Here is a 13,961-nt window from a genome sequence, read left to right on the forward strand (position 1 = left end):
AAAGTTTAACAAAGATGCACTTCTTTGAAGCTTACCGTCCTTTTTAGCAGGAGATACAAAACATTACTGGAGCTAGAATTGATTAGAGTGAATTTACATAAACAAACGGAGTGTTAGTTGTGCTTTGAACCATTTTGCTATATACCAGAATTGCCTGGAACCCTAAACCTTACTTAGGAAAGAGCTTAGCTGTCTTTAGCCTATCCTTTGCTGAAAGGGTATGAACTAAATAAGGTCAAACCTCACCTTAGGAAATAATTTGGCTCAACTTTCCCAACTGGCTACATTCCAGATGTTGAAATTCAACAACTGAACCACCACCACCACCCCACACACACACCCTGCTGTTATGCTGTAGACTTGGCTGGTTTCCAGTACTTCAGATTAAAGAATTAGCACTTCACTAAACCTAGTATTGTACAGAAAGTTTTGTGCTCTGGTTGCACGTACAGGCATTATTTCTAGAGGTGCCATAAAGCCTATACTGCAAGTAATTACAATGCCAAATTAGTAAAGTAATCAAATAGGTTAGGATCTGACATTTATAAGGCATGTGGTATGCTGTTATTTTGGAAGCTGTGCGAGAAGGAACTTCAAATTGACAGACTGAAAAATTTGTTGGTTGAAGGAGGCAGAACCAAGCTTTTTGATCGGAGGGAGTCCTGCTGGGAGATGACCAGAGTTTGTATAAACCTTACCTTAAATAGCGATAGAAACTTTAAGCAATCAGCATAATAAATTCCATCAGGTAGTACTAGAAGCTAGAAGTAGTTTTAAGCCTGAAAGCAATTGCTATGTAGCATTTGTGTCCGGCTGGGCAGTAAAGGCTAGGAAAATTGGATCTATGATATTGATTTAGCTGAGGAAGAATTTTCAGGAAAACCAGAACTATGTTTAAGCATGAATTTATACGAACTAGATGAATAAAAATTTAAACGTTAAGTATATTAGTCCAATTACTTACATGAGAAAAATGGAACTGTTGCTTATCATATGGAATGTTGAGGTTGCTAAATTCAGTTCTTAAATTGAAACTTGTTTCTTAAGCAATGGTGGTAGAGAATATTATGGGCTTCTTTTTCTGTGAAGGGTCATTATGGCATGAGTTTTAAAATACTGTTTCGACAGTATTTGGAAATACAGCAGTACCTCTACTTAAGAACTTAATTCGTTCCATGACCAGGTTCTTAAGTAGAAAAGTTTGTAAGTAGAAGCAATTTTTCCCATCGGAATCAATGTAAAAGCAAATAATGCGTGCAAACCCATTAGGAAAGAAATAAAAGCTCGGAATTTGGGTGGGAGGAACAAGAGGAAGAAGAGGAGGAGGACAGTCACTGCCGAAGGAAGAAGGTGAGGTGAAGGAAATAAAAAAAATCCAAAACTTTAAGGCTTAAAAAAAAAAGAGGGACTCTGAGGCGGCGAGGAGCAGCACGCACCTCCCATACACTGCGGCAGAGAGAGAAACCCAGGCAGGCGAGAGGGGGGAACCTCCCGCTCCTTTGACCGAAAGGCGGCTGCTGCTGCTACCTGCTTCCTCTTCCTCCCCATGCTGAAAGACTCCCCTCTCCTCTTGCTCGCTCACTTTGTAGCCGGCGGCTTTCCTTCACTATGGTGACTTCTCGGTTTGGCTGAAGCCGAGTTGATCCGGCCAGGTCAAAGTGCCCACTTTTGCCTTTCCGCGCCCAGATGCTTCGGGAGGCAATCTTGCGCCGGGTGTATGGGAGGCAGCACGAGGGAATCACCACAGCAAAGTGGTTTATTCCATCTCCAGGTGCCCAGAGAAAGGAAAATGCTCCGTTTGCCCTGTGCTGCCCAGAGCAAAGGGAGCATTTGTTTTCTCTGGGCGCTGGCAGAGATTTATTCCCTCTCCAAGCGTCCAGAGAAAGGAAAATGCTTCATTCGCTCTGGACTGCCAAAGCCTCCTTAAGTGCCACCGAAAGGCTCCTCTGGCAGCCCAGAAAACCCCGAGATGGCTGTGATTAAAAGGGGAATGGCAAGAAACTGGCTGGGCCTTCGTGCCACTTCAAATTTCCTGGGAAATTTTTCCAAGCTCGGGTTCTTAAGTAGAAAATGGTTTTTAAGAAGAGGCAAAAAAATCTTGAACACCTGGTTCTTATCTAAAAAAGTTCTTAAGTAGAGGCATTCTTAAGTAGAGGTACCACTGTACTAGATAAGGATACTATTGTAAAAATACTGCACTTTTTAATTTTTTGAAAGCTTTGTCTTTTCTGCTGCAATTCTCTCATTTTGTGATTCTAACTTTTATAGTTTTTTAAAAATATTTTTATAATTTCATAACATACATTCATTAAATACTGTATTTTTCAAAGTATAAGATGCACCGGAGTATAAGACGCAACTAGATTTTAGAGGTGGCAAACAAGGAAAAAAGTATTCTGAACCAAATCGTGCAGTAATATATCATTTAATAAAATACCAGTGTAGCAGAATACTTTTTACAAACATGTATACTTGACAGCTGTAAGACTTGGGGACTTCAACTCCCAGAATTCCTCCTCCAGTCATGCTAGCTCAGAAATGGAAGTTGAAGTCCACAAGTCTTTAATTTGCCAAGTTTGAAGATCCTTGCACTCCTAACCCAGGGGTAGGTAAAGTTGGCTCTTCTATGACTTGTGGACTTCAACTCCCAGAATTCCTGAGCCACTCATGCTAGCTCAGGAATTCTGGGAGTTGAAGTCCACAAGTCATAGAAGAGCCAACTTTGCCTACTCTTGCCCTAACTCCTTCAAGTTTTGGGGTCTTCAAACTTGATAGTTTTAAGACTAATAGACTCCCAGAATTCCTCCTCCAGTCATGCGGGGTGGGGTAATTAGAAGGCAAAAACAGCCCCATTTTTTGTGAATAATGGGCCAGGTTTTTGCCCATTTTTAAGCAAAAAATAGGTGGGCAAAGGGTCTGGGGAGCCTGCAGGGAGCTCCTGGGCCTTTTTCACCGTTCTTTCACAAAAATGGAGGCATTTTTGCCTTCCCCCAATCCCCAGGAGCTCTCTTCAGGCTCCCCAGACCTTTTGCCTACCCCATTTTTGTGAAAAACAGGCAAAAAATGACCATTTTTGCCATCCCCCAGCACCTAGGAGCTCTCTTCAGGCTTCCTCTGTCCAAAAATGGAATGCAGGGGCGAGGCTTCAGGACAGCAAAAAAATGGCTGCATTCGATGTATAAGGCACACCGACATTTCCACCCTCTTCTAGTTGTTCTGATATGCAGTGTTCTATAGCGTCATTTTGAGGGTAGGAGTTGAAACAGTTTGTGTACAGGATTGTGAGGTATCTGTAAATATTTTCATGGCCCTCTTTTTGACTTGTGCAGTATACAGGTCCTCAATGGAAGGCAGGTTGATAGCAATTGTTTTTTCTGCAGTTCTGACTATCCTCTGAAGTCTGTGTCTGTCTTGTAAAGTATGTCATTAGTAAGATTTTTAAAAGGATTAATCTAACATGTAATACTAAGGAAAGTCTGCAGTTCATACTTCATTCTTACTTTAATTCAATAAATCTATCTTGTATTAGATGTAAGAAAATGGCAAATAAATGATTTAAATAAAATTTTGCATTCACCCAGATCTTGTGGGATAGGGTGATATGTGGAGCTGGTGTTTTGTTTTTGTTATTCATCTTAACTTGATTATTTTGTTCTTTCAACCTGTTTTATTTGTCTGTGTGTGTGTGTGTGTATGTGTTTGTGTGTGTTGCAAGTGAAAACTGAATTGTTCTTTCCCGTGAAGGTTTTGTTCATTTTGTTGACTACCCACAGTATTCTAAGGCCGGTTGTAATAAGTTTGGCCTTCTTATATTTAATTTCATTCCTATTTTTACTATGTTCCTCCACTTTCATTACTAGATCTTGCAGATTATTTGTGTTTAAACTATCCAAGTGTATCATCATCATCATAGTGTAGGTTATTCATGTTTTAAAATCACATTCACCCTCTTCTAATCAATTTCTCTATATAAATATTCTACATTATTTGAATAAATAAGAGGAATCTCTTTTACCGACATGGTATCAATCTGTTTGACAATTTTCCATCCAGACTATGTCTTCCTATCCTTAGGATAATTCCCATATCCACCTCTAGTACAAGTAAATGTCACAGATATATGTATTATAAACTTTCCACCAAAGATTCCACACTACACTTAGCAGCTATTCTTGTAGTTTCCCTCAGATATGGATACCTGATGTCTTTTATTTTTTTATTCAATTTGTATGCTGCCCATCTTCCTAGGAACTCCCAAAAGCATATCAAAGACTGTCCAAACCAAAGCAATCTTGCTATTGTTTACAAAGATAATTTTATGGAATTACAGTGTTCCCTCGATTTTCGCGGGGGTTGCGTTCCAAGACCGCCCGCGAAAGTCGAATTTCCGCAAAATAGCGGTGCGGAAGTAAAAACACAATTTTTGGCTATGGACAGCCAAAAACTACCCCCACGCACCCTTTTTCAAGGCAGCGCAAGGAGCCGGGCTTGAAGTTGGGGACGGGGAGTGACGAAAGTGCGGAGGCCGGCAAAGATCCACCCCTCTCACCAGCTTTCTTGGGACACGGGTCCTCCTGCAGCAGCGCTGGCGGCTACGGCTTCTCATCCTCCTCGTTCAGCCGGTAGCCGCTCTGAGCGCTTTGAGAATGCCCGCCCCGCCCCTCTCACAGTCCCTTAGCTGAGAGCGCTTTCATCCCAGCTATCAGCGAGGGGGCTGCAGGAGAGGTGGGGCAGGCATTCTCACAGAGAGGGAGAGAGAGAGGGAGAAAGAGAGAGAGAGCAAGAGGGGGGAGAGTGGAAGGTAGAGAGAGAGAGAGAAATGATAGAAAAAGGGAGAAAAAAAGAGAAATGAGAAAATGATTGAAGCAGAGAATGACAGGAAAGAAAGAGAAAGAGAGAGAGGTGACTCTTGGTGATGACGTATGACGTCATCGGGTGGGAAAAACCGTGGTATAGAAAAAAACCCGTGGAGTATTTTTTAATTAATATTTTTTGAAAAACCGTGGTATAGCCGTTTCGCGAAGTTTGAACCCGCGAAAATTGAGGGATCACTGTAATGCCAAGGAGAAAATACAGCTTGAACAGAAAGCTTATTGCTGGAATGACAATTTCTTCTTCTTTGACTACACAGTCATTTTAAAAGCCTATTTTTGCAAAGAATAATTGGATTATAAACTATGGGCTATTGAAGGTTGACTTCACCCTTATTTGTTGTTCTAGTTTATAGTTTTCAGCATTTTTTTACTAGATCCACTTTTCTGTTGGGTTTTTCCCCTTCCATAGTTATTTTGATCTTTACTTAAGAGTATCTGTGGACTACATTTACACCTAGCCTTTGTTTAAGTATAAATGCTTCCATTGAAAGAAATTGGCCTTGTAATTTGAAAAATACAAAACGTTGGTTTGGGTTACTTATTACAGGTAATAGACATTTGATGAAACAAACACTTGGCAGAATATTTAGTTGGAATCCCAGGCAGAAAACAATAAAGTGCAACCTAATTCCTCTAAATGTCTGAGCTGTAAACTAGCTGTCATGGCATAGCATGCATATAGTAATAACAGGCTGCCAAGACTGATAAAGTGTATGTATTGCTGTAAACACAGCTCTGTAATGTACTTTCTCCTTCATTCATATTTTGCAGCCCACATATCATCTTCCTGTCACAGAGCACATTATCTGGAGAAAGCAACCTCTGCGGAACACGACTGTGCCATGAAATTGCTCATGCCTGGTTTGGTTTGGCCATAGGGGCACGTGACTGGACAGAAGAATGGCTCAGTGAAGGATTTGCTACTCACTTAGAAGATGCAATTTGGTCAGCAGCACAAAAGGTACAGTTAGAATAATTAGTAATGAAAAAATAAGGGCAACCTCTAGTTTATGCCGAGAGTAGGAAACTATGGTCCCTTGTTATAACCATGTGGGCTCAGGAATTCTGAGTCAAATTGTAAAGTTGTCAATTGCTATAGTTGTCACTACTGGTTTATGTGATTGAATATACTCTACAACACTAAAGGATTTATTTTGTTGGATTAGGCTGCACAAAATTTTATTTTTTTATTTATTCATTTGTCCAATTCACAAATACATAGGAAGAAAAATAGACATGTAGTAATATATACAGTACAGTGTTCCCTCGATTTTCGCGGGTTCGAACTTCGTGGATAGCCTATACCACGGTTTTTCAAAAAACATTAATTAAAAAATACTTCGCGGTTTTTTTTCCTATACCACGGTTTTTCCCGCCCGATGACGTCATGCGTCATCGCCAAACTAATAATTTTTGCAAATAAATAACAAAAAAATTAATTATTGTTAATAAATAATTATGTTTATAAATATCAGGATCACTAAGTGTCTTATTCAATGGTGAGTACCAGTAATAATGGTGAGTAAATGGGTGTTAAGGGAATGGGAAATGGTAATTTAGGGGTTTAAAGTGTTAAGGGAAGGCTTGTGATAATGTTTATAGCCAAAAATGGTGTATTTACTTCCGCATCTCTACTTCGCGGAAATTCGACTTTCGCGGGTGGTCTTGGAACGCATCCCCCGCGAAAATTGAGGGAACACTGTATAAGGGTAAAAGTACCTTACATAAATTAATTGCAGATCATACATTTAGACTGGGGTTTCTAATCTTGGCAACATATGTGGGTTTCAACAACTCCTACAATTCTCCAGCAAGCATCATAAAGTTGCCCAAGATATAAATAAAAACTTTGCAAAAAAGGGCTATGAAGACTTGTTAGTAGCTGTTTAGGAATGTCTTCATAAACTTTACAGTGAAGCACAACATCATCTTGTGATTCAATTCTCTAATCTTTACAAGTAAACTTTTCAGAATAAACTTTTTAGAGTAAACTTTGCAGAATAGGGCATTTTTGCAGTGTTTTGCAGTGTTTACCCTACAATGCTGCTGACTGTAAGATATTAAGCCACAATAGCATGAAGTCATCTAAAATGTATTCTTTGTATATTAGTTTAAAATAAAATTGAATTTGACCCAGTCGAGCTCTGACATATATCATACGCTGATATTCTGTTTTTAATTCTTTATTGAGAATTCTTGGTTTGAGAACTATCATTGTATGATTTTGTCCCAGGGCCGTCAGCATCTCACTTGAAAATTCCAAGTTTTGTAATTTGTCTTTTGCTTGTCTTTATAAGTATTTGAGCATCAGGATAAGATGCATTGTACCTTGAGGTTAAAAATGAGAATTTTCCTTAGTGGGTTGAGAAAGCATCCAGGAATGGGTTATTATTTCTATTTTTATTTATTAAATTTGTATGCCAACCCTCTCCGAAGACTTGGAGCGGCTCACAACAGTGATAATTTGTATGCCGCCCCGAGTCTTCAGAGAGGGGCGGCATACAAATCTAATAAATTATTATTATTATTATTATTATTATTAAACAATGTGACAAATCCAATACTTAAAAACAACATCTAAAAACCCATATCATTAAAAACTATATAATTCAATCATACCATACATAAGTAAATCACATTAGCCTGGGGATACTTCAAGTACCCCATGCCAGGCGGCATAGGTGGGTCTTCAGTAATTTACAAAAGGCAAGGAGGGTGGGGGCGGTTCTAATCTCGAGGGGGAGTTGATTCCAGAGGGCCGGGGCTGCTACAGAGAAGGCTCTTTCCCTGGGGTTAACTCATGCCTTCAGCTAAGAGGACTGAGTCTTTCAGAGCTGAAAACCCTCATGTGTTGGTAGGGCTCCCAGCTTTCGACTTGGTCCTCAGCATGGACGGATGTATTGCTCCATTCCTGTGTGCTATTTCAACTCAATATTTATTCGTGATTTCTTGAGCTGCGAGTTTCTAGCTGACTCTGCTTGTCATCAGTGAGTCTCAGCTCTTTTCTTGAACAGTTTCTCTTTGGTTTGACATTTGGACTGGTTTCTGGACTGCCTTTAGGACTGCAATTTGGATTTGAGGCCGGCCACTTCAGTGGCTGGATACCTCTTCTTAATGGACCTTTCTCTGGCTTTATTGTAATTCTGGACCTTGTCCCGGTTATTGTTTGCCTTCCTGAGCATTCCAAGAGAGAGAGAGAGAGAGAGAGAGGGAGGGTGGAGGGAGGGAGGGAGGGAGAAAGGAGAATACTGGAACAGAAGACGGAGGTAGATTTGTTGGGCCCATGCTGGACCAGGACGGCCTGGTTTGCAGATCTGGTGGCCTTGTCTGTGGCCCAGCTCTGGATGATCCCTCATGCCTCTCTCAGTCAGGGGACATTGATCCACCCAGACTGCCAGTGGTTCCAACTGCCTGCCTGGTGCGTGAGTGGAATGCCTTGAGGTGGAACATCATCTCCTCCAGAGCCATCGCTACCATTCAGGCCTCGCCCAGGCCTTCCACTCAGTGAATCTTTGCGGCCACATGGAAGGCGTACTGTACTGGGTATGCTAAGGCTGGCTTATCACCGCTACAGGTCAACATTGGCTAAATCCTGGATTTCCTCCAGGATTGGCCTGGACAACGGACTAATGCCCAACACTATCTGGAGTCCTTGGTGCAAATGTTACATAACTATAACATAGAAACATAGAAGACTGACGGCAGAAAAAGACCTCATGATCCATCTAGTCTGCCCTTATACTATTTTCTGTATTTTATCTTAGGATGGATATATATTTATCCCAGGCATGTTTAAATTCAGTTACTGTGGATTTATATACCACGTCTGCTGGAAGTTTGTTCCAGGGATCTACTACTCTTTCAGTAAAATATTTTCTCATGTTGCTTTTGATTTTCCCCCCAACTAATTTAAGATTGTGTCCCCTTGCTCTTGTGTTCACTTTCCTATTAATAACATTTTAAAAAGTGCAGAGAAAAATCAAAATAAAATAAACAAAGGAAAAAGAAAGGAAAAAAAACAAGGAAACTTTTCACTCCATCCCAGCAAATATAACCAGTCAATCTTAAAAACTTATCACTGTCTTTTAAAGTTGCAACCAAATACTTCTTCATTCCTTGATACAGTCAATTGATTTACTCAGTACTTGTTGCATTCAAGCCAAAATCATTGGGCATCTTTGTATAGGGTTTGTTATTGGCTTCTGAATTATTGTACAGTAAACATTGACTCCTAATTGCAATGTTGTGTGAAACTTCTTTTCCTGTTTGATTTTCTGGTTGATGAAAAAGCTAATATACCTGGAATATTCAGATAATTAGCATCTAATTAACTAAAACAAAATAAATAACTTAAGCCATTCCTGTCATCACATCTCAATAAATTTATTTATTTATTTATTTATTAGATTTGTATGCCGCCCCTCTCCGTAGACTCAGGGCGGCTCACAACATACAATAAAACAATTCACAAGAAATCTAATAAATTAAAAAATTTTTAAAAACCATTATTAAACCAGACATACACACAGGCATACCATACATAAATTGTATAGGCCCGGGGGACGGGGGAATGCCTCAATTCCCCCATGCCTGATGGTAGAGGTGAGTTTTAAGGAGTTTACGGAAGGCAAGGAGGGTGGGGGCAGTTCTAATCTCCGGGGGGAGCTGGTTCCAGAGAGTCGGGGCAGCCACAGAGAAGGCTCTTCCCCTGGGACCCTCGCCAACCGACATTGTTTAGTCGACGGGATCCGGAGAAGGCCAACTCTGTGGGACCTAATCGGTCGCTGGGATTTGTGCGGCAGAAGGCGGTCCCGGAGATATTGTGGTCCAATGCCATGAAGGGCTTTATAGGTCATAACCAACACTTTGAATTCCTGATTCTAACTGTTGGGGAAAGGTGGGGAATGTTATCTATTTGGAAATATCCTAGCTAATAGCTGTCCTAAATTCCATGTAATTATGTTTTGTAACTGTTTTAAGGTCAGGATTGTTTAACTTCCATCAGTGGGAAATGTTTTATTTCATACTTTAATAGGATAGGATCAAAAATTATGTGTGAGACTTTCAAGAGCACTGTCTTTATTCTTTCTTTTATGTCTAACATTGGTAATTTTAGTTGTTATGAACGAATTTAACCATGTACATATACAGTATCTTTGTGGATGGAGAAGATATAAGGCATAAAACCTTCTTTACCACAAGTGGAAAATTATTTGCTCATTTATAAGCTGACTAATTGGCCTACAACTCATTGTTAGTGTTAGGACTCTGTCCATAATGGTTGGGTTGGCAATGTACATTGCTCAAAAAAATAAAGGGAATACCGTACTCAAATAAGGCATCCTAGATCTGAATGAATGAAATATTCTTATTGAATACTTTGTTCTGTACAAAGTTGAATGTGCACAACATGTGAAATAGTGTTGCTTCCTAAGTGGACAGTTTGATTTCACAGAAGTTTGATTTACTTGGAGTTATATTGTATTGCTTAAGTGTTCCCTTTATTTTTTTGAGCAGTGTATAGCCAACAGTATGTATTATAACTTAGCTATGTTTATTTAGCTGACTGCCACAAGAGGGAGCTAGAGTTCAAAGCTTATTTCTCTGAGTCACCCTCTTTGTTTCTCTTTGTTTAAGCTACTCACTGTTAGTGGCTACTCACTGTTAGGTTTGCTGTACCTTTTATCTGCAATCTCTCTGTATTGTAGTCATGTATAATAGCTAAAATGTATTTAGACTTAATATCTTTGCTGATTACGACAAAGACAACTGATAAGAAAGACTATGTACTTGGTAATATTTGGATTGTTATTCTGACTTATGTGTATGACTTTAGATTGTTCATCTGAATATGTTATTTCGCAAAGTAAACTTTAATTCAAGTTAGTATATCTGTGTGTGGCTTAGTAGTTATTCACAACTAATCTCAATCTAAATGTTTTTGTATGTGCACAACCTTGGTAAACAAGGTTTACTCTGCTCATATATTAACAGTTAGATCATACAATAAATATTCTTGTGGGTGTGGGACAAAAATAAAGCTTTGGAATGAATTGCTCATATCTTCTGGTTTTCAATACTACAATGAATAATAAAAACAATTACGGTATACTGAAATACTGTGTTATTGTTGTGAATACACAATTAAACTTTTTTTCAGTCTTCAAAGAAAAACTATCCCCCTTTAGAGATATTTTTAGCAGGCTGTTAATTTTAACATTTACATTGCAGCTCTTAATCTTTGGCGGTACAAGAATTAACAAAAGTCTACGGAGAGGGGCGGCATACAAATCTAATAAATAAATAGATAAATAAACAAACAAATAAATAAATAATAAATATAAGAAAAGTATTTTGGGTTTTTCTAATATGGTTATAAAATCATACAGTCATGAAGCTGCAAGGAGCCATCAAGTGCAATTCACTATCCAATGGAGAAACCTATATTAAAGCATATGCTTGAACCCAGCCAAGGAATCGCCTGCCTTAATAATTAGTTTCACTGTCAAACTTCTCTTACTGTTAGGATCCTTTGTAATCTTCCTTCCTTAAACACATTATTCTGTGTGCTGCACTCTCTAAGGAGAGAGAATAAATCCTGATCTTTTTATGTATGACAGGAAGCTATCATATCCTTCTGGGTCTTAACATTCTCTGATTGTTCTTTTTCTCTTCATAGGATTTAGTTTTTAAATCAAAATGATCCTCATTGCTGTCCTCTGAATTGTTCCAGTTGTCCGAATTCTTCTTTTGCATTAAACCCAATGTTTGAGCTGGGGTGTGTGATCATTGTGGAATGATTAATCCCTGTGATTCAGAACTGATATTTCTATTGATGCAATCTAAATTTTATATATACCCCTTAGCTGTTTCATTTATGTATGGTTTGTTTGGGTCACATGACTGTTTTTAATAAGGGTTTTAAAACTGTTTTTAATATTGGATTTGTATATTGTATTGCTTGTTGTGAGCCTCTCCAAGTCCTCGGAGAGGGGCGGCATACAAATCTAATAAATAATAATAATAAATAATTTTGTGAACTGTTCTTGCAAGAATGTTATATGGTTGGCTATATTTGATCTGTAATCAACAGTAGTTGCCATCTACTGAATCAGGCTGACAGTGGAAATGATGTCCATAGTGGCCTTGCTATTCAAAGCCAAGTTAAGACAAACAGAAGGAATTACATAGGGAGAGATGGATTTTCATTGAACAGAGCTCTCATCAATAAAGGAGAATAGGCTTAGATAGATAGATAGATAGATAGACAGACAGACAGACAGACAGACAGACAGACAGACAGACAGACAGACAGACAGACAAACATTTTACTGGCTTTACACATCAGTTCTATTAATTAACTGGTGTAGTAATTCCTTTCTATATAATCACCTGTAGCAATTGAGATTACATATCACTGTGGATTTCTCATCATTTGTAATTTCCTAAATAGTCGGATGGTTTCCCACTCTTCTGATCTATTTTGCAAGTAACCAGACTTACTTACTTACTTACTTACATACTTACTTACTTACTTACTTACTTACTTACTTACTTACTTACTTACGGTACTTACTTACTTACTTATTTATTATTTGATTTCATTTGATTTCATTTGATTTCATTTGATTTGTATGCCGCCCCTTTCCGTAGACTCGGGGCGGCTCACAACATAATAAAACAATTCATAACAAATCTAATAATTTACAATTTAAAATTTAAAATAGTTTAGAAAACCCCATTTTTAAGCAGACATACCTACAAACATACCATACCTAAATTATATAGGCCCGGGGGAGATATCTCAATTCCCCCTTGCCTGACGACAAAGGTGGGTTTTGAGGAGTTTACGAAAGGCAAGGAGGGTAGGGGCAGTTCTAATCTCTGGGGGGAGCTGGTTCCAGAGAGTCGGGGCCGCCACAGAGAAGGCTCTTCCCCTGGGGCCCGCCAACCGACATTGTTTAGTTGACGGGACCCGGAGAAGGCCGACTCTAATCGGTCCCTGGGATTCGTGCAGCAGAAGGCGATCTCAGAGATATTCTGGTCCGATGCCATGAAGGGCTTTATAGGTCATAACCAACACTTTAAATTGTGACCGGAAATTGATCGGCAAACATGGGCATTTTGGGGAAAGCCCATGACTGCTCTCGCAGCTGCATTCTGCACGATCTGAAGTTTCTGAACACTTCTAAACATTTAGCAATGATTACTTCCTACCTTGCGTTCATGAAGATGCTTGTACATCCCAATTATGCTATGAGAGATACTTGTCAGAAGGGTCACCAATGAAAGACAATCATGATAAATGAGGAATCGTGCTAAACACTGTCAATTAGAGAAGGAAATATCATTGCATCATTCTACCAAAAAGGCAAAGCAGACATTTACAACTGAGACAACATCAAAGTGATAACTGACATCTGAGACTCAATGAACTGAAATGTACTAGAAAGTGGAACCTTATATCACAGGAGTGTCAGATATTTTACAGTGAGTAGCTAAGAGACTAAATGAAACAGGCATTACTGTTAACAAAGGAGTGTCAATGTTGATGGTTGAATATAAGCCCAAAACTAGCACACTTGTCTCCATTTGAATCTAAGGCAAGCCAATCAGTATCAGGGTGATCCAAGTCTATCTTTTATTTATTTATTTATTTTGTCCAATACACAATGAGGGTTTTAGTGGGTATATATCTATATACACATAGTAAAATACATGATGAAGGTTATAGAGGAGATACTCATAGTAAAATATATCTATGAAAGAATAGAAAAGAATATATAGTAATAGAACATATCAATGAAAGAATAGAAGAAGAGATATAGGAATAGAAGAAAGGAATAGGATATATAGGAGAGCAATAGGACAGGGGACGGAAGGCACTCTAGTGCACTTGTACTCGCCCCTCTTAGGAATCTGGATAAGTCAACCGTAGATAATCTAAGGGTAAAGTGTTGGGGGTTTGGGGATGACACTATAGAGTCCGGTAATGAGTTCCACGCTTCGACAACTCGGTTACTGAAGTCATATTTTTTACAGTCAAGTTTGGAGCGGTTAATATTAAGTTTAAATCTGTTGTGTGCT

The 13,961-nt window shown here is 39.0% G+C and overlaps 1 protein-coding gene across 1 annotated transcript in view; it reads left to right on the plus strand.

The window, feature by feature from the left end:
- Positions 1–13,961, plus strand: part of AOPEP (aminopeptidase O (putative)) — a 259,513-nt gene that overhangs the window by 72,659 nt on the left and 172,893 nt on the right. Inside the window, exon 6 of the mRNA XM_070742785.1 lies at positions 5,646–5,835. Within this exon, the coding sequence (XP_070598886.1) occupies positions 5,646–5,835 (190 nt within the window). The remainder of the gene's footprint in view (positions 1–5,645; positions 5,836–13,961) is intronic.

This window comes from Erythrolamprus reginae, chromosome 2, assembly GCF_031021105.1.
Source record: "Erythrolamprus reginae isolate rEryReg1 chromosome 2, rEryReg1.hap1, whole genome shotgun sequence".
Lineage (NCBI taxonomy): Eukaryota > Metazoa > Chordata > Lepidosauria > Squamata > Dipsadidae > Erythrolamprus > Erythrolamprus reginae.